The following is a 21,638-nucleotide window of genomic DNA, read 5'->3' as shown; positions in this document are numbered from 1 at the left end:
CTAAATTCTAATCCAATAGGTTATGACATGAACATGGAAACAAGGAGGACCTCAATCCTTAAGGATATATTTTAAAGTTCAGAGAGATAAATAAACAGCAGGAAATGGACAGGGATAACTAGAAGGGGGGTAAAGGGTTGGGATCAATAAGGCTTAGAGAGTTCTCCGACCCAGCAACAAGTGCAGCCCGCACCAAGAAATCTTCCCCAATCGCATATAATGTCAATTAAGGATTCACCCAAACATACAGAACTTTTTGCAGACTTTTGGTTCAAGGTAAAATGTGGAACCTTTTAAAGCCTTCGAGTAATACTCTAACATGTGTTTTTAGTTTTTTTTTCTTGGTGTCTCTCAAAGAAATTTCAAACTAGATTCTTTTCCCTTTTGCACAAAAAGACAGGAATAAAGAATGGTTCAAGGGAGCAGAACAAGAGTTCCAAACTTGGCCCAAGATGTCGATTTTCCACATCAAGTTCTAGCCCATTAGGAAAATCTCTCCCCTATGAAATGCAATAATGGACTCCACTAAATGAATTTACTTACTAAAACAAGTCGAGGAGAGATTCATGGCATTAACCTCAACTGCCCTCACTATGGTGTCCCATCTCATGAACTTTTACTACGGTTTTGAAAAACCAAAAGACACACTTAATAAATGTATCTAGTGGCAGATTGTTCTTAAATACATGACCAAATAAATATTTGGCTCACATGAAGAGACTAGTAGAGGAATTGTCCTATAGAAAAGCAAAAGACCCTGTAATAAGGTTTGAAAAAATGGATAGGTAGACAAGACAAATGAGAAATGCCATAAAACAAATGAGTGAAACTGCTTGCTCTCTGTTTATTGTTCCTTGATGGAAATAATCATCGGTATACGAAAATCATTTCATTAACCCTAGTAAATAACACATTAGTTAAGTTTGTCCTATCGTTGAATTGGTGAATGCTTTAGAAATTAATATTCTATTCATGTCGAGTGGAATCAGATGCCGCACATTTATAACAAAAAATGTCTAGCCAAAGCTGTATGCTCGTCAATGAGCGCATTAGAACTCAAAAAACTAGGATAAACCATTTATCATTTGTTGTAATTTATCTAATCATCAGACTAACTCAAAACTCATTTTCCACAAAAGGCAAGAAGAATAAAAGAAAGATATTGATGAAGACCCTAGAAGATCAATAGAATGATATTAAAATGCGTATTTAAGGAGAATGATCAGAGGTCCCTCTCCAAACCCTAAAAAAGTAGAGTGGAAGATAAAATGGAAGAACTAACTACCGAGAGAAACTTAACATTAACTTCACAATTAAGATCTAATTAATCCTTAAAATATTTTCTTTAAAGATACCTAACATATTTTCTACTAGTATGTTCTTTAAATATATTTTCTTACTTAAAATTTTATCTACACCACCTTTTCCTTCTCTAGATGATGGTATCCATCAAATTCCTATCATTAAAGTAATAATATAATAAAAATCGAAAGACCCTACTATTAGTTTAAAATCGTCAAAGTAAAGATAAAAAAAATTACATATTAGCAATTTTTGAGGAACCTATTTTCACCATTCCTTAGTTGATGCCATTTATAACATTTATTATTCAAAATGTTTATAGGGGCTATGCACACCATCTAGAGAAAACAACTTTTCAAATATATCAATTCAATTTTACTGAGCAAGATACCTAGAACAAAATTGATGCAGGATGACTAGGACTGACGTAGGTAAGGTAGGGTAAATACAACTAAGATAGATAAAACAGACAGCAAATAACATGATCAATTTCAAACATTTAACTCTAGAGAAAATGATGATGGTGCAGCCTCTTTATTAGGTCAAGGGGGGAAGACTGTCTTACAACCACTACGGTGAAAATAAATCTCAAAACCCAATATCTCGAATGATCGATTACGAGAAGACTCAAGCTTAGTCTACTAAGTCTAACAGATGTGGGAAAAAACATGAGGAAACACTATAGGAAATATCGTAGATTACCAAAGAGGGAAGGGTGGACCTTTAGCACCAGCTTAGTGCGATGGGCGATGCGGAAAGTTGTCGTAGTGTTTGATGGCCGGAGCGGATGACATGCCCTTCGATAGGGTGGTGCGCTTCGGCAGCTGAGTGGGAGGACGGATGCTAGCAACTACCATGCTGACGGGTGGCTGGAAGCGGCGGCCATGTCAGTGCCTGGCTGCGTGTGGGGGCGAAGTGGGAGGGTGGCTGTGTGCAGTAGCCGCAATGGTGGGCGCCTGCGCACGGCAGCCGCGTGGGCGACTAGCTACATGTGGTTGCCATGTTGTTGGACGGCTACATGTGGTTGCTGCTTGGGTGCCCGTCTGTGTGCGGTGTTTGCATCAGCAGGTGGCTCTACACGGCGGCCATGGGGATGGGCTGTTGTGCATGGCGATCACGCAAACGATGATGGAGCACTAAGGATCTGCGGGTAGTTCGCAGCACGCAGATGTGGATGAAGCTTCACAATCAGAACAAGGTGCAGGGAGGGTGGCCCCCTCTCAGCGGCGGCACCGGCAAGAGCCTCTTGTAGTTTTCTTGGCGCTTCTGGAAGTAGATTCAAGAAAGGCCTTCTCTTGAAGTTTTCTTGGAGCATCTTGGTGTTTTCTTGGAGCTTCTTGGAGCATATTCAAGAAAAGGCCCTCTCTGGGAGTTCTCTTGAAGATTCGTGGAGTAGATTCAAGAAAAGGCCATCCCTTAAAGCTTTCTTGAAGCTTCTTGGAGTTTTGTTTGAGCTTCTTGGAGCATATTCAAGAAAAGACTTATTCTTGGATCTTTCTTGGGGCTCATTGAAGCAGATTCAAGGAAACACCCTTTATTGGAGTTTCTTGGAGTTTATTGGAGCTTTCTTGGGACCTCTTGGAGGAGATTCAAGAAAACACCCTCTCCAACAATGAATGGCCTGCAAGAAGCACGCCAGTTTCCTGCTCGCCATTGTCCTGCCTACGCTTTGGGCAATCGTCTCTTTGACTCTTCACCATGAACACATTGGATAAGCGACCCCGCCAGGTTCTACCATTTCCTCCCTTTATAAATTGCGATATTATTACTTCTTTCAGTGTCGTCTTCGGTTCCTTGCTCCGTGTCCAGGTTTTACGAGTGATTTATTAGGATTAGCCACCATGTGTCGAGCGATAGGGTTTTTTTGTGATAACCATTATGTCACTTGTTAATAGAGGTCGTGGATGCCTTTGGGCACGTCGTGCCCCTCACTACGTAGGTGTCAAGTTGATCCTAATGACTCATTGGGAGTCTGGCTGAACCGGTCTACTCTCGATCCTTTAGTTGATCGACCACCTAATCAGTAGATTGTCACATTATTTCTCATTGATTTTACTCGAAAGACTGCATCATTTGTAAGCATTTCCTTCCTTGATCGTTAATCTGTATTGTAACACGAGCCATCCGATCCCTTCACTCATCGTGTTACATTATATTGGTATCAGGACTGGTTGTGTTAGCTCTTGCTTAACACAGTCGGTTGTATGTTCACCTGCATTTTCTTGCTAAGATATACACGTCATATTTTGAAATTCACTCGCATCTGCATACGCACGTCACATCATTTCATTATCTCCTCATTTCATCATGTAGTATTTCATTCGACGGTGTAGTCACTGTCGTCACTCCGACAATGGTCGGAAGGTCACCGTCACCATTATTGTCTGTCCATTCGTACCTCGAAGCTCGGTGAATTTCCCCATGAGTCAGGGCCTACACCTACATTCACATGGGATTTAGGTCATCATATAGTTACATCTCCTAGTGAATTACCCATCAGATGACAACATCAACGATGTCCGGCATCATCTTTGATCAGAGCCAGGTTGTGGACGCCTACAACATGTCTCCGTACCTGCGCATCATAACACCTGCGTTTATCCGTTATCAAAAAACCATCTAGGTACCTGATGGAGGCAAATTACGGTGATAATTCTAAATGTCACTTTAATTTAAATTTTCCTACAATCAAATAAACTTTTAAAAAATTATAGAGATTTACTCATGTGTAGAGTGTTAGTAAAGTTGTCTCCATAGGGACTGGCCTCTAGGTATAGATTCAATAATCGAGTTGATAAAATTAATAAGATATAATAATGATAGTACTAAAGATAATAAGCATAATTAAATAATTAGTAAGTATTTGGAATATTAGTTTTCTTAAAATAGTTCCACTCAATTCGTAATTTTCTCGAAATAAACTCTCACCTAAACTAACCCGAGCACGCTGGAGTGTAGCAAAAAATATAATGAAGATGGTAATATAATGGGCGACCAAGGGGACGATGTACCTTGTCGGCCACATTGGTCGTTGTTCGAGTCTTCATCGGTGTGAGCGCTAGTGCGGGCTGATGTAGTGGGAGACGTGTCATATACAGCTATGCGTGGGCTCAAGTGGCAGCAATGACGCGGTGAAAGAGTGTAATGGTAGAGGTCAGAGGCGAGGAAAGAGAGAGATGTATGGCGTCGCAGTGAATCAGACGTATTTTTTAGCTCCACGTCACAACCCCTCTCTTGGAGGATAAATGCAAACAAAGACGACGGCCATTGCGGGCGATGACGGATGACACGATATCGTGCACGAGTCTGGGCAACGGTCAGTGGGTGACAGTTCGGCACAACGTGTGATGTAGGACGAGTAGGAAATGGACGACTGGAGGGACGAAGAAATGATAAGGATGGGTGGAAGGTAATGGATGGATTGGGTCAGGAAAGGATAAAACAGACCACAGAAATCCACACGGTCGAATTCGGAGTTTAAAATTTATGAAATACTGGTGGTTCAGCTCTGATCCTCGTCGAGGGGGGTAGTACTGTCTTCACCCACCGCGACGATGACAAAGCACCAAAATCAATACCTGAATTCACGTCACGATACAAACTATCGAAGATAATTTTGGGAAATTCCAAATCGAAACAAATCTGATGGCGGTGGAGACTTCTTGTGGAATACTGGACGGAGAACACGTCAACACCAAAGAGTTCAGGCATACCTAGGCACTGTAGTGCGTGAAGAGGCTGCGGGGAATTTGGACAGTAACAAGTCTGGGCGAATCCAGGCGTTGAGCGGCCCACTGGACGAGAAGACTGGGCGTTGCGGGCGTTGTACAGCCTTGGCGGAGAGCGAGACGGTCGAACAGCCGTGGACAGAGTAAGCGGGCGCGGGCACCGCCCTGGGCGATCTGAGATGGCTACCGTGGGCACCCTTGGGCGGCGGCCCTGGGCAGCTTGGGGCGGCACCTTGGGCGGCCTAGGGCGGGTTGCCCTGGGCGGCCTGGGGTGGCTGCCTTGGGCGGCCTTGGGCGACCTGGGCAGCGGCCTTGGGCAGCCTAGGGTGGGCGGCCTTGGGCGGCCAAGGGTGGCGCCTTGGGCGGCCTAGGGCGGGCTGCCCTGGGCGGCCTGGGGTGGCTGCCTTGGGCGGCCTAGGGTCGGCTGCCTTGGGTGGCCTGGGGTGGCTGCCTTGGGCATCCTTGGGCGGCAGCCCTGGGCGGCCTAGGGTGGCTGCCTTGGGCGACAGCCTTGGGTGGCCTAGGGCGGATTGCCCTGGGCGGTCTGGGCGGTCGAGAGAGAGAGAGAACGGGAGAGAGAGAGAGGGAGAAAGAGAGAGAGAGAGAGAGAGAGTGGGAGGGGAAGAACGGGGGGCAGGCCGGCCGACGGCGGCGGAGCTAGGGTTGAAGGAGGGATAGGGAGGCTGGGCAGTCCTCCAAGAAGAGTTAAAAAAAACTCGATTCTTGAATAATGATTGCCTAGCTGTTTCTTGAAACAATGGCCTATACATATAAACCTTGGAGGAAAGAGAAAACACAACTTAACGATGAGAAATCAAAGACGAGGGACGTGCGACGTTTCACGCCAAGGGGCAGTTGTTGATCTGCCATTAGCGATGTGTCACGATGCATGAAGGAGCATGCGTGCGTGGAGACGTGCGTAACGCCGGTATGTTGAATTTGTCCGATGAAAGTTGCAGCGTGTCCATGGCGGAGACGTTGACTTCAATTGACAGTGGCGGCGCATCCGTTGTTGATGCGTTGGCATCCACGCCACCAGCGTGGCCTGGCTTCAACATGAGACGGAGGTTAATGGACATCATGGGTGATCATTGTTGTGTTTAGGCAACCGAGGGCATTCTTTTGATGATCAGGAAGGCAGGGCAGAATCCAACAGTCAGCCCGATAAAGTCAGATGCCAGGGCAGACCACATGTTCTTGCAACTCTGCCAAGGACACGCTATCTTCGCTGACATTGGTGAGGTAACCAACCTTTCGCGTGCGCCGGCGTTGTGATGTCAAGGTCCACCGTACTAACGTCTCATCGTGGAATGGGTACATTGAACGCGGACTGGGGTAGCGATAGTTTTCTGCAGAACAGGTCAATCACCAAGGCCAATAGCGTGCATGAGTGCCCAATGCGTGGGCCTTGGATTGTCCTTGAATAGATTTGCACGAGACTGTGGACCGCACCGCCGGTGCGGTCGACAAGAATGTTGACCGGGATGCATGGCAAAGAGACCCCTCGGTAGCCGATGGAGGCAAACTTTTGATGGAGCAGACGTTTCACTGATGAAAGCGACAATCTAGGAGCCCTATCTCTTTTGCGCTCTTCCTTCTTCCTCTATTCTTCTTCCCTCTATCCTCTCTTCCTTCTCCTCTTCCTCATCCTCCTTGTTCTTCTTGGGGAGACCTGGACGTAGAGTAACTGCTAAACAAGAATTCTGGATCTGAAACATGGTGGTGCCCATCATGGTCTTATATAGGGCCATGATGGGCCCATTACAAAGAGTTCACATGAGTCCCCAACAAGGGACCCCTTTTACAACACTTAAAGTAAAACAAAATGGGAAATTTTTAAAAGACTCGAAAATGAAAATGATGGATAAAACGCAACGATACAGATGCGTCACGATGAGTATAGTGAACTTGTCAAGACGAGCATGAAACACAAATTGGATGAATGAAAATCAAGAAATAAAACACGAGCACGTGCGCGAATGTGCTTTATGCAGGGTATTTAAACCTGGGCATCTTCACGGACGCTTTGACATTTTAGTTGAGGGAGTCACAAACTAACAGCGATGGTGATGACGATGAGGGTGGCTCCGATGACGTATTTGCGCTGTCGTTTGGGCACGCTCCACAAATTTTTTTGCGCTGCTTGCGTTTGTGTGCGCCTATATAATCAGTGGTATTTCTGCAAAACTCTAGGAAATTGTCTCTCCATGTGGCAAGTTCACAACGCGTGCGGCCCATACACAACGCACACACCGAACGTGATGTGGCCCCTATGGTTGGCTGGTGGCAGTAAATGCGCACATCTACATGAAGGCGCTATGTACGCTGTTTTTTTTTATTTTCTTCTCTTATTTCCGCCAAGGGTACATTATTTTCAAATTTTGAGGTCATTGTTTTATGGAATTTCATATCTCAACTTCTTTTTATATGTACGCTTGGAGCTTCAGATAATGCCTACATTGATGGATAAAAATTAATTACTAATTGGGGGGTAAAATGATAATTTATTCCATTTAACCTAAGTATTAAAGTAGGATTCAAAGATGAGGAGGTCATTGTGAAGGTGGCTCTATCACAGCTGCAAGGCAGAGAGGAGTACCAACCTGGATCAATTCTATTTGATATTTTTACTCAATTGTATTGAAATTTTAGTGTAATTCGGTATTAAGTATTAGTGAAGTTTCTTATTATTATTCTTGATCTTGGACTGAATTTCTAATTTGCTAGACTTGGGCGAAATGTACAAGTCCGCGCTAGGATTAAGAGGAGTAAGCATTGAATTGATCTAAATATTTCAGTTCCAGTTCAAGAAAAAAAGTTATAAAAGTTTAATTTCTAGGAAGATTAGATTGTGTTTATGAGATAGTAGTTAGTGAACATGGATACCTTCTTTCCCCAAAACAACCAAATCAAATTTTTTTTTTAATCTTTCTTCTTGACGCCTTTTATCATTTTTATTGGATCACAGAATTCAATCTATAGCTCTCTACTTCATATATTATTCCCTTCTCTTCTACCCTTTTTTCAAATTCTTAATCCAATTAGGGTGATTTGATCTCCATTAAATGTGAAATTAGCTCTAATTATGATTAAATTATTCCAGCAGATCACTAATTGAATGCCTTACTATCTTCCCTTGGATGATACCCATACTTATCACTATACATCTTAAGTTAGGGTTTTATAAATTTTATTGTATAAGCTAAAATCAACAACAATAGGGGATGATAAAATAGCATAATTCACCCCTATTTTGTCTTATCACATGAGTAGTTATGGGGCAATTCCATGTGGTAGGCAATCCTTTCAAATGTATTCAATATCATAAAGGGACCAACTTAAGTACCATTTACCCTTTTTCATGAATTCATGCAATAATATTTTAATACATTGTTCCCCTCAATGTTTCATGGTGTATCACACTTAGCTGAATCAACTTGAGAATTTGACCTCTTTCCGAATTGAAGGTGGCCAAAGAATTTATAAGGGTCAACGGTGAACCGTACAACATCTTTTTTGGGGTATCCAAGTAAAACACCTTCAGTGATATGGCTTTTTGAGCTGTGCAAAATCTTCTGCTAGAGATCAATCTTGACGATGTAGGCCTTGATCTCTAGTCTCATGAGTGGGTGGATGAGATCTTGCACAATCCTCTTATGAGTGTGCGAAAAAACTGTATCACCTCTAATGGTTTAATTCTGGTGCTTTCCTTAGATACTCGAATAAGCACTTTTATTCTGCCTAGCACTAAGCCTCCTTTAAATACAACTTATCCTGTTGAAACACAAATTAGGGCAAGATGAAGGATGCTCCAACTATATCGTCAGGATGGTCTGGGACACAAGATTATGAGCCGTTGCATCAATAGTGTCCCTCCACCTGTCGTCAAGACCACTAAGGTTTGGAAGAAAATACCTTTAAGTGTCTTGTACTAAAGAATGGTATACATACTAGTTACACAGAAGTGGACCCATTATGATTGCATCATAAATTTGTCTGCTATGGTAAGGTACACAAAAAGAGATGAAACAGGGAACTGGTATGGGTCATTTCACTATTCAGCCAACACCTGATTACATAGGAGTAAAGACAAAACTTACAGATTGTAATGTAGGTGTCAGGTGCGGAGGTTGTCCTTGTCGAGTTAGGAAACCATCTCAAGAAAGCTGGACTTGGTGGCCCCTTAAAGTGTATATTCACCACTTGATAGTGATGTGTACTGCCTCCACCTTTTCATAGCCGAAATGTCATTTTGCCTTGGGATGTTTAATCTTCCTTTGGTTTACAGGATTTTGAGCAATTACAATTGCTAAATTTTAACTAGATAGCTGAATCCAGTGTATGGGCATGTACAACTAACACGCACGCTGTTTGAGATTTATTAGGTCCATGTTTTCACATTCGATTGTTTGCGATATAGACCCCTTCCTTCAAATCTACTTACAGGATGGATGCTTCACATTTTCTTCTGAAATATCTCAATTCAAGTTGGTTGCCAATGGATTATAAATCTATTAGTGTCAAGCCCACCTTTCCTAAATCTTGAATCTTTAAGATCAAGTGGAGAAATGTTTTTTGATTTGGTTGAAATGTAGAACATCCCGACATTAAATTTTGTTTTTGGATCTAAATAAGACCATTGGGAGAGCAAAGTCCATGGCATGTACCAAAATAGGAGGTGCAATATTTGAAGAGGAGAAAAATCCAACTCAACGTAACAAGATGTTTAGAAATCACTCAATATTTCACATTTAGAGGCCTTCTTCTAGTTGCAGGAAGGATGAAAATAGGTGTTATGGCTCAATACAGGACATAGCAACCCTCGAACTCCTTCAATTTATAGCAAAGGTCAGATTTTATTAGGGCTCATATATTTGAAATTATATTCCCCCTCTTTATATTCCATCTTGATATTTGTGAACGAATAGTGATAGGACAAGTAAAATAATATTCCCTTTGCAGAGTGTGGATTAAAGAATAACTATTGAATGGTGATGGAGTTAAAAGAATAACCACATATTGGCGTCCTTTAGATGGAACAACAATAAGGTTGGTGTTATATTCTCTTATTTCTTATATTTTACACACATTTTCCAACGCATTAACCATTTTATATAAAAATATTATAACAGAAAACATGTGATTTGGTGCGTTTCATGACTGCTCACATCTCACACAACTGGAAATGCACATATTCTATTGCAGCATTTGCAACCTATAGACCAATCATGTAATTCCATATTGTTGTATTTTGTAGATTTTGTAGAGTGCTTTAACTAAAACTTCATGTAGCCATATATGGGAATTAATTCATTATTAATCTATACAACTCAAAATGATATGATCACCATGTGTGTAACTGATTCCACCTTTGCATTTTGACAAGTTTTTTCAAGCCATTCATGTGTCTGGTATCTAGACATCTGGACACGCCCAATATAGTGATTGATAACATCAAGTTAGATCAATAAAACAGTGGTTTTAGACTTAATTTTTACCTCATATTTTAGAATTTTCACAAGCATTGTTCACCTTTTAAGGAGAAAATGATAGATTTATGATTTATTTTCCTAAGTTATATTTGTATATATTTTATTGATTTTTTAGATTAACCCCGCTTGACTCTTTAGATTCAAGTGTAGTTCTCAAATGTTCTCATAGTTTTAATGCTGTTATTAATTTTTTGGATTTTCTACATATTTTTTTATTTTTCTGACCATTATATAGCGAACACATAAGTTTTAGAAGTAATATAATGTATCTTACATTTAATTTCAAAGTTTAAAAATTATTTTTTCTTAAATTGGGTGGCTTTCATGTCATCCACCTGAAAATTCGGGCGAATGCTTGGCAGTGCTAATCATTCGTTGTAGGAAAACCATGGCATCGCAATTCGTGATGTCACAATTATCCAATTAGAGCGTTCATCGCAGGCTAGTTATGGCATCATGATGTGCGATGCCATAATTTACCAATCACTGTTATGGTTATTACGTGGTGTGGGCACCTCCAGAAAAAAAAAACAAAAGCTGATGGGGGGCGACGTGGCGCGATCGCAGTCATACAAATAGCCATCTTTTGGCTTTCTCTTAACGGCGATGATTTTGCCATTCCAGCGTGCCAAAATGGAGCAGCGTGCGATCTAAGATGAGAGAAAACAAGGTGATGAATCAGGAAATGCCATTTCTACGTGCGTGGAGGATAGATAAAATAAATCCAATGGCTAGGATTAATCGCCAATAAAATGGTTATATTTTGAGATACAGTTTTCCGATTGCGCCCAAATTTGGACGGCAGGTTTGTCTTTTCACCCTCTATGATCCATACAGTTGGGGTTTTAAGTAGAAGTCAGGATGAAGGGGAAAATCACTGAGAAAACTCTACCCCAAGTTGCTTGGCCAGTAATGACACATTAGTTGTTTCTGAAGTCGATACATCTGCTTCAAAAATTAAGGTTCTAATTTTTTTCTTCACTATTGGAACTGCTTCTTCAACGATTTCAAAATGCCAAGGCATGAAGAATACCTTGCACTTAACGAAAACTCTTACAGGAATCATGGAGCAGGGAATCATATAGATGATCCTAGGGAAAATATGAAGGGTTTTGAAGAAGATAAAACTGAATTGTTTGAAAACCCAAATCTTGAGTTTGAGGATCCTCTTGATTATTCTAGATGTCAGAAGTCATTATCTCCTGAAGCCACAAGTCAAGGTATAAGTTCTTTTGGTAAAAGCATAGATATAAGTGCTCCTATCCCTACTTGTAGTAGCCCTTTACTTAATACCCCTAATACTAATATCCCTACCAGATCATGTTCTCCGATAACCAAGGAATCACCTATGAGTGCTCCTATCCTGATCATTCTCAAATATTTTTGGTTGTCCAAACTATGATATCCATGTTGTCTCAAGTGAATGATCATATGATGGATTTCAATGAAAGAATTACAAAAGAATACTCTGTGGGACTTTACTGAGGATAAATTTACTGATTATTAGTGTTGAATTTGAAAGACTGAGTATAAACATACAATGAATCGAAAAGGAAATTACTCTTGATTTACCTGCTCCCTGTGGATCGACACCCCACTTACCCTAAGGTTGTGAGGTTATAAATATTGTTGCATAAGCTCAATCCTCACACAATTTAACTGATAAATAACCAGTAAAAATACACCTAAATTTGAGCTTATCAACTGGCGCCGTTGCCGGGGAGCACGGTATTACAGTAGTAGATTCTTTTTTGTCTTTTCAGTTATTCTTTACTCATTCTCCTAAAGCTGCAGGACTTGAAATCCTCAGCTTATTGTCTTTCTAACTCTCTGCTGAAGTTCTATGGTAGTGACACGTTCAAGGGCTGGTGAAAAGTCTATAGAGAATGTTGCACGCGACGCAACTCCAGAATCTACAATCACAGAACCAGAAATTCAGCAGGAAACTATGGCATAAGAAAGACACCATCAGCAGGAGAGGAGGAGAACCATGCTGGACAGGTCGACACCCTCCGGAAGCCTGCGACAAACGGATGTAAATCTGAACATAGGTGAGGGTATCTTATTCAGGTATGATAATGCTTTGATACATTCTTTACCTGAATTTAACGGATTACCTGCAGAAAACCCTCTAGAATTCCTAGATGACTTTCATATTAGATGTTCCTCTCAAAACGTTCCAGGATTATCTACAGAAATGCTTAGAATGAAATACTTTCCATTGACATTAAAAGATAAAGCATTTTCCTGGTATCGTAATTTAGGAATTACTTTTAGTACTTGGGATGAGATGTAGGGAAAATTTCTGCAGAAATTTTACCCTCTCTCCAAAACTAATTTTTATAGAAGAGAAATCCATAATTTTCACCCACATGAAGGAGAGGCTTTTAGTGAATCATGGGAGAGGTTCAATGACCTGTTGAGGAAATGCCCTCATCATGGAATTGAACAATGCCAATTAGCCCAAATTTTTTATGAATCTCTCTCGGATTTCATGAAGAACAAGGTGAATCTAGCCACCGGTGGAACATTTTACACGGCATATGAGGATGAAGTTTTTCACATTTTGGAGAGAGTTGAAGAAACTGATTTGCAGGAAATTGGAGAAAATCAAAATGGAAGAAATCTGCAGCCCAAGAGGGCAGGAGTGCTGCAAGTAAATGCCAAGGAGGGGTAGCTGCAAGCAGTAATAACCTTAAAATAATCTTAAAATATATAAAATCACCAAATACAATTATTTCAAAATATATTTCAATTACATTTTACTCTATCATTACCGTATCCTTTAGGATTTGACCCTTACTTACACTGTTCTAAAAAAACAAAATTTGAAACATATGGTTGCATAAATCAGAGCCTAAAAAGACTTATTTAACTTAAATTCTGGTTTATCCGCGATGGATCTATTCCTGACCTTCTTCAACTATCTTTTAAGATGTAGTTGATTTTTCCACCACCAATTTTCACTAGTTTATGGGAGACACTGGTATAGGCAAATAAAATGAGCCCCCATTTTTATACTCTTGTGTACATTTTCATACAAGCCCTTATAACTTTGACTATTTTCAATAACATCGATATATCTTATGGATGTGACCTTGTCGGATACATGTCAACCTAGTTAATAGTAAAATACAGCTTGCCTTCAAAATAGTAACATATTCTAGACATCAATTAACATTTATTAGTATAATACAGTGATTATAATGGACATGTAATAAATAAAATAGTATTGACGTAGGACGACTATGGGATGGACGATTTAGGGCGGATGACGAGGCTATGGGTAGGAATGGGTTAAGGGATAAAACAATCCACAGAAATCACGGTCGATTCTCGGACTTAAAACCGATGAAATCTGGTGGTGCAGCTCCGACCCTTATCGAGGGCGGGAGTACTGTCTTCCCCCACCGCGACGATGCCTAAGCACCGAAATCAATACCTCGAATTCACGTCGCGAAGAAACACTCGAGAAAAGGAGAGAAGAAGAGGAAATCCAAGTCTAATTCTGACGGCGGTGGAAACTTCCCGAGAAAATACTGAGCGGAGAACACGTCGACACCACAGGGTTCAGGTATACCTCAGCACCGTAGTGCGTGTAGAGGCTGCAGGTAATTCTGCTCGTGGCGACGAAGGCGGCGTGATACTGGAACGGGCGCTCCGGGCGTTGTCCGGCCCTGGTTGACGTTATGAAGCGGGGACGCCGGGTCGGGCGCGACGAACTCCCGCGCGCGCGAAGCGCGCGAAGGGTGCGCGGAGCGCACGGAGCAGCACGGAGCAGCGCGCGCGCGCGGAGTGCGCGGAGTGCGGCGGAGCGCACCCGAGCGCGCGAGCGCGCGCGGCTTGAGGCGCCGCCGACGGCGCGCAGCGCCGCGCGACCGCGGCGTACGGAGGCGCACGGCGGCGCGCGGGGATGGCACGCGATGGCGTGCGGTCGCGGCAGGTGACCGCGGCGCGCGGCGGTGATGACGACGGCGGCGGCATCGGCGGCGGTGGTGGCGGCGGCGACGACGGTGATGACGACGACGACGGGGAAGGTTAGGGCAAGATGAGGGGTAGGGCAATCCTCCAAGAAGAGTTAGAAAGAAAACTCAATTCTTGAATTATGATTGCCTAATGAGTTCTTGAAACAAATGACCTTATATAGGCCTTGGAGGAAAGAGAAAATAACTAGAAAATAAGACACGCAAGGGAAAACGTGCATCACGTCACGCCAAAGGGCAGTTGTGGATCTGCCTTTGGCGTCGTGTCATGACGCGCGTGGAGACGTGCGCGGGTGGTGACGTGGCGGACGACGGTTGTGGCGTGTTGACTTCTTCGTTGACTCCTGTTGACCGAGGTGGGTTGACTTCTGTTGACTTCATCTTTGGATCCGTAACGTCTGTGTTGACCCCGACTGCCTGCGGTGACGTGTCCCGGGCTGATGCATTGGCGTCCTCGCCATCAAGTATTATACCTATCATAAATCAGGTTGATTTATGTGAAGCTTGTGCAAGTGGCCCTTACACTTGTGACTGTAAACACGACTTGATGGTGTCACTATTGTATAAGTTGTCCAAATTATTCCACCTCACATGCAGAAATAAGACCAAACTATTCTACGCGTATATGTGATATAAAGTTAGACTGCTACATATTGGTTTCAAGAATCACCCACACTAGGTTTTTGACATTGGTAGATATACTCAAGTTTAGGGACTTCTATTAATTGTTCCCAAATATGAGGAATTATAATGGAACTTCCCCAGATATATGTGAGTCAGTTTGAGCCCTACCCCGCTCTTACATTCTTTTCTCATCATTGTGCGATATTTCAATTGCAAATTAGATGGATAGGAAATGAGATAATAGTGATATATTTTATAGAAACATGAGGAGATAAATCACTCCAAATATCATGTGGGTAAGTCTAGCTACAACACTTGAGCAACCAATAACTTACATACTTCATTCGTAAAAATATGTCATTTTTTATTTATCTATGTTAATGGTTTTCAGATCCATCTTCGACTCAATATTCCATTACCTAATTAATTTCAGATATTGTCAACGGTGGTATTATATCCAGGTTTGTCTCTTCGATCGACCAGAAAAAGATTCAAAATATGATCTTAAAATGAACCTAGGCAGCTGTCACTAGTTCTAGCTAATAACGTGTAATTTTGACTATTTTCCTTTCATGAAGAGAAGGAAGGCCAAGAGCATGAAATATATTAGATTGCCCTTGATTCAAACCTTGATAATTGAAGATCCAACCGATGGAATGAGCTCAAATTTTGAGGCTAGTTCTTCATTGTATCCTCTGTTTAACTCAGTGGGTGGATTAATGAGAAGAACCCCAAAATTTAATAAAGTTATAGAAAATGAAGGGGTAAAAGTGGAAATATCTCACCCCTCTATCCTAGGTATAAATTCTTAGTTTTCTCTCTCTTTTTCATTATCGGATGATCGACCACAGTCTGCACTCAGAGGGGAGTTCTCTTTGGATTAGGGAACGGCACATTCGGGACATGACTCCTTGGACGTGACGGGATCGATGACGATCCATGATGTATGGTGACCTGATGATAGTTTCATCATGTCACCGTCCCATCACACGTCTGAGGATTTTGGAAAAATCTGTCACCGTCACATTTTGCGGTGTCCCCGTCACGTCCCCATCACCGGATAGCGTCTCTATCACGTGTGATGGGAAAAACAACCATGCGGAGGAAATAGAATTGGAGGGGCATATCTCCAATTATCTTTGGATGGCATCCTTTTCTGATTGCAAATCAATCCATGGGCTTTTCTCCAAAATGCCAAAAAATTTAGCGATGCCACATGGCAAAATCTCAGCCATCAAAAAAGCTTAAATCTAACAATTTTAAAGCTTTTTTGTTCGTTTTTAAAAGGGGAAACAGTACGTATCGTCACCAACTCTATGTTTTGTTCAAAAAATAGCAGGAACTTTCTGTTTTGTTCAAAATATAGCACGCGCCAATAAGAAGATGCCAAATGGCGTCTTCTTTTTTTTTTGCCAGCGATGGTCAAAATGCTAACATGGATTCCACCGTGGTAGCCAGGTGGACTCCACGTCAGCATTTTGAACTTCGCTGGCCGTTGCCGCCGCTGCCCTTCGCTGCCCGTCGCGGGCGGCTGCCGCGGGCGCCCATCTCTGGCCGCTGCTGCCCGTCGTCGCTCGCCGCCGTCGCCGCCGTCGCGCCGTCGCCGCCGCCGCCGTCACCGGCCGCTGCCGCCGCCGCCGTCCTTCTCCGGCCGCCTCCGCCGTCGCCGGCCGCCCGTCTTTTTCTCGCCCTCGCTCACCCTCTTCCTCTGTCCTTCTCGTTTTCTCCTTCTCACCGTCTCTCCCTCTCTCCACTCATTCTCTCTCTCGCCACGCTTTCTACGTATTTCGAAATGTCGAGAGAAGGACATTTAGATTTGAAGGATTCTTCTTTATACTATAGTAGAATGTTTTCAACTAACTCATTTTGCAATAAACCTTCCATTTTCTTCTACCACTTAAACTCCCCCCTTCAGCATGAGCCCAGCCGATGGCGGCAGGCCCAGCCGAGTGCACCCATTCCATGAATGTTTTCAACTGACCCATTTCATGAATAAGTATAACAAGTTAAAGGGTATACAGGTGGGCTCCAGACGTGGCGCCGCAGCCCTAACCGGCTAGAACTGGTTGCCCTCGAAGGTCTGGCCAAAGGACCAGCCGCGCGGGGCGACGTCGTAGCTGACGACCGTCCTTCCGTCGCTGGTGGTGACCTTGAAGGAGAGGCTCTGGCTATCGAGGTTGGCGTTGCTTTGCCAGTTCTGGCCCCAGTTGCGAGAGAGGGCCTGCCAGTCGGAGGTGGGAGTCTTCAAGGCAACGGCTATGACGTCGCCAGCGCCTCCGACGTTGGTGACGAGAACGAGGTTGAAGAAGCTGTGGCCGTTGATGGTGAAGCGGATTCCGCCAGACTTCACGCAGGGGACGCGCTGGTAGGCGACGGGTACGATCCCGGCGCGGTACTGGGCGAGTTTGAGGAATGCGGGCTGCGCTAAGTCGAAGTGCTCGCGCGGGGGGTTGCACCAGCCGCCGTTGTCGCTGGGGATGGAAGGGTTGGGCGGGCAGAAGTTGGTGGCCGTGACTGTGATGGTGCCGGGTAAGCACCATTTTGGGTCGCCAGCGCACTTGATCGTGTAGCAGGATCCGCAGCTCAGCCCATTGTTGAACAGCGCTGTGCTTAGCGCCGCCGTGTTCGTCCCATAACCCTGGCTGTATAGGTTTCCGTATCCGCATGCCCCGCCTGCACCATTATCCAATTTTTAGTTCAGTTTTCTTCCTCTGTGTCTATCTCTGTCTTTACATCCCTCAGTCTCTCTTTACGACTCTTTACATATCTCTCACTCTGTAGACAGCTCTTTTCTTCTTTCTCTTTACTGGAATCTGCATCTTTCTCACTCTCTTTACAGGTCTCTACATTTCTCTCATTCTCTTTACAGGTCTCTACATTTCTCTCATTCTCTTTACAGGTCTCTACATTTCTCTCATTCTCTTTACAGCTCTCTCTCATTCTCTCACTCTAGATCTCTCTCTCTCTCTCTACAACTCTCTCTCTTTTCAACGCTTTACATGTCTTTCTTTACAACTCTCACTATCTTTTCAACTCTCTACAGTTTGATCTCTCTTTACAGCTCCCTCTATCCTTAGAACTCTCTACATCTCTCTTTTCAACTCGTTACATCTCTATTTCTCTCTTCACAACTCTTTACAACTCTTTAGGATCGCGGTAGTCTAGAGAAATGCGGCAGTAGACTCTTCTCCACTCAGTCGTCGTCTCCGCATTTATCTCTATCTCTATTTCTTCACTTACTCGTTTTGTTTATTCAAAATCGATGTCGCTCAGTCACACTGTCTCTCTCCGTCTATCTTCTACCTATCTGTCTATCTCTCTCTAAGTAGCAACCTCGCTCACTCTGTGGTTATCGAAGGTAAAACTTAGAAAAGGCATGATCTCTCACAGAATCTAGCAATCTATCCTTCTCTCTCTCTCATATGCATCTCTCTATCTAGCTTTCGAAGGAGAGGGGAAAGACGTACCCATTGTGCCGGAGGCATCGCCACCGCCGTAGAAGGTGGCGTGGGCGTTCTGCCAGATGCCTTGGGCGGCGCTGGGGCGGAGAACCGCCGCGAAGAGGAGAGCGCTGAGTACAAAACCCGCCGCTGCAGCCATTGCTGGATCCGCACTTCTTGCAGATGAAAGATGAAGAGAGAGAATCTCGCTTGTTTCTACCTTCTTCTTCCCCGAGTTAGAGAGAGAAATAGAGCTGTAGGGAGACGTCGAGCTAGAGAGAGATGTAGAGCTGTAGAGAGAAGCTGGTGATGGGTTGTGGAGGGGAGCTTGGTGAGTTTTATATAGGGGGACGGCGGCTGGCCGTGGGTCCTACGTAGATATTTTAGCAATTGGGAGCACATACGGTTGTCTTGGTCGAATGCGCCTACCAGGAACATGGGCTGGCCTTTTATTGCCGAGCGGGGCATATGCCAACCGTCCATTGATGTCGACGACTGTAATGGCGACGCGTATCGCCGACCCGTGTTCTATTATTAGGAGTTAATCTAGTTAAGACTGGTTTATTAAGTATCCATGATTTATGCAAATTACCAAAGCTGTTCAAGTGCAATGAAGCGTGATCACTCGAACTTAACTCTAATTATCGGGTGATAATCGGCAAAAGTCCGAGGCGATAAAGAGTTGTGATTAAGAAGATAACTATATGCACTGCTAATTTCCGCAAGTTGGGTGTTCTTCCTACCTGTCGCAGGTGCGTCTCCTTGCTCCTGTTCCTTGATAGCTTATCTGTGCGCTCTCTCTCTCTCTCTCTCTCTCTCTCTCATATTACTCGATCCAGTTGAGAAAGCCAAAGGGATTATCTTCTTCGTGAAAAAAAGCGAGAAAAAGAGACGGAGCCATAGAGAGCGTGATGGTAGAGAGATGGTGGAGAGAGAAAGTGACGGAAAAAGAGAGAGTGATGGTAGAGAGAGACTTCGTACATTACATCAAACACAGCTGATAATATCTAGTTCTATGGTTCTATCAAATCAATCTACTTGTGGACATATAGATCGATACTTTGGATATTTATCCAATAAATGATCGGAATCCGAATTCAGTGCATGCCAATAGTCAGAAAGTAGCCCCCAGGAAATGATATTGAGTGGCGGTATTGTAGATAAATCGATAAGCTACGGTCAAGGAAAGAAAACTTAACGAGCAGATATAAAGAGAGATAGGGATGGAGGAAATGGTCGCAATAATTAGAGAGTTTACGATTGAGAGAGAGAGGTAGAGATAGATACGTCGGTCGAGAAATGGTCACGAGAAATAGAGGGCCGAAGTAATGGAGAAAAGAAAAGCTGAGAGCGCATAGAGAGAAGAAGGATCTGGGTTTGACTTTGGCCGGAGAACGTGATCTTGATAAGGAGTGATAACGAGATAGATGGAAACACATGGGTGGACAAAATGGTCACGAGAGTAAGAAGGCTGACGTAAGAGAGAAAGTACGAGAGAGTGAAGACAAAGGGACGGTTTTGGTGTGGAGAGAGAGTGAACCAATGGCGCCGAGAGTAGCAGTGAGAGAGAGATAGAGAGAGGAGTGTAGAGAGAGAAAGATGACACGGTCTTGTTTCAAAGCACTCTCTAGATGACCTCATTATATCTTGAGGTTTTATTTGTTTGCTTGATTCCATGAAATCTCGAGGTGGGTGTTGGGGATGAGAAGATGGTGCGCCGTGGGTTCTCCACGCGTTCAAATTGTGTTTTAATGCTATGGTTGACCTCATTTCTCAGATGCCCACCCATAAGTTTTCTGCAGATTTTTTTCTGGAGTGCATTTATTGGCTTGATTTTGTGAAATATTTCCCAGTGGATATTGTAAGGATCTAATAACGACATGTTAGTTATCCACGATTTTAATTTTCGTGCTGTAATTATGTGGATTATCCCACATACACATCCATAGTTTTTATGCATAAAATTTTCTAGAATTCAGTTATTGGGTTGATTGGGTAAAATCTGAAGGTGGGAAATGCAGAGAGATAATAAAAAGATGAGGGTTCTCCACGGTTTCAATTTGTGGGCTATAATTTTATGGTTGACTTCATAAGTCATACACACATGTTTTATGGAGAATATTTTATGGAATATAGATATGGCCCTGATTTTATGAATATTCCGGTGGGTACTGCATGAAGATAATAATTGATGTGAGTTCTACACGGTTTCAATTTTTGTGTTGTGGTGATACGGTTGATGCCATAACCCCCATACACATCCATAGAATTAAAGCAGAAAATGTTATAAACTATAATTACAGACTTGTCTACTGGTGGGTATGGCAAGGAGATAATAATGAGTTTTCAGTTCGACCATATTTTCAGTTTGTATTTTACTTATATGGTTGATGCCATAACTCGTGTACAAATCCAATTATGGTAGACAGAAACACAACTCTTATCTTCGTAATGTTTCATCGTTGATCCATCTTTACTTCGTATCCCCTCGTAAACTCTTCTACTCTCGCTTGGAAACTCGCGCCTTGCAGAACTTTTTATTTGAAAAATAACATAACCTTCACTCCTAAGCGTCGTTGCTTCTTTGCTCTGCAAGCACCTACTAAAAAAAATAAAAGTAGGCGTGAGTTTACGAGCGGGCGCGAGTTTAAGAGCGGGTTCTGATTTATCTTCATTGCTCCTCAAGTCCCGCATTTTATTTTGTGAATAACCCATATAAATTTTGAAATAAGTCAAGTAGGAAATAGGTCCTTAGTAGAGTTGACAAACAACGATAAACAGCCGGTTAAAAGACAGCTATTATATAGTTATAGGCCAGCTTGACAAGCTATCTTTCCTCGTGATCTGAGGTGCAAAGAGAAACATCTTTATTGTCTCATCAGTGAGTAAAGGGAAAGAATTACTCACCATTCCAGAGTAGGAATATAGGCTCAAATAGATCGTAGTTGACGCATGGCTAGAAGACTGACCCCATTTGGAAAAATTCAACATCCCATAAAAGGGATCCATAGTCACTGGCATGCTCTGCCGTGGTGGCACCCGCATACGTGGTTGGCGAGCTGCTAGTGT

General features: G+C 43.0%; 1 protein-coding gene and 1 non-coding gene across 2 annotated transcripts; both read right to left on the bottom strand.

Annotated features, from left to right (window-relative positions):
* Positions 1–12,858: 12,858 nt before the first annotated feature.
* Positions 12,859–12,967, bottom strand: LOC144707273 (small nucleolar RNA R71). Its single transcript, XR_013582434.1, has one exon. It is a non-coding gene; the product is annotated as a small nucleolar RNA R71 (small nucleolar RNA).
* Positions 12,968–17,096: 4,129 nt separating this feature from the next.
* LOC144706741 (expansin-A10-like) lies at positions 17,097–19,329 on the bottom strand. Its single transcript, XM_078579747.1, has 2 exons — positions 18,597–19,329; positions 17,097–17,802 (listed from the first exon to the last, which is right to left on the bottom strand). Exons 1-2 carry the CDS (start codon positions 18,727–18,729, stop codon positions 17,186–17,188), a joined length of 750 nt encoding a protein of 249 aa, XP_078435873.1. The 5' UTR covers positions 18,730–19,329; the 3' UTR covers positions 17,097–17,185.
* Positions 19,330–21,638: the final 2,309 nt, after the last annotated feature.

Source organism: Wolffia australiana, chromosome 8, assembly GCF_029677425.1.
Source record: "Wolffia australiana isolate 7733 chromosome 8, ASM2967742v1".
Classification (NCBI taxonomy): Eukaryota; Viridiplantae; Streptophyta; class Magnoliopsida; order Alismatales; family Araceae; genus Wolffia; species Wolffia australiana.
Note: the sequence above shows the minus strand (reverse complement) of the source record. Positions and strands in the feature narration are given on the sequence as shown.

What these genes read in the sequence shown, in the direction of transcription:
- LOC144706741 (XM_078579747.1), bottom strand. Translation starts at nt 18,729, where the DNA reads ATGGCTGCAGCGGCGGGTTTTGTACTCAGCGCTCTCCTCTTCGCGGCG. An exon ending in CGATGCCTCCGGCACAATGG is followed by an intron (nt 17,803 to 18,596) that starts GTACGTCTTTCC and finishes ATAATGGTGCAG; the next exon opens with GCGGGGCATGCGGATACGGA.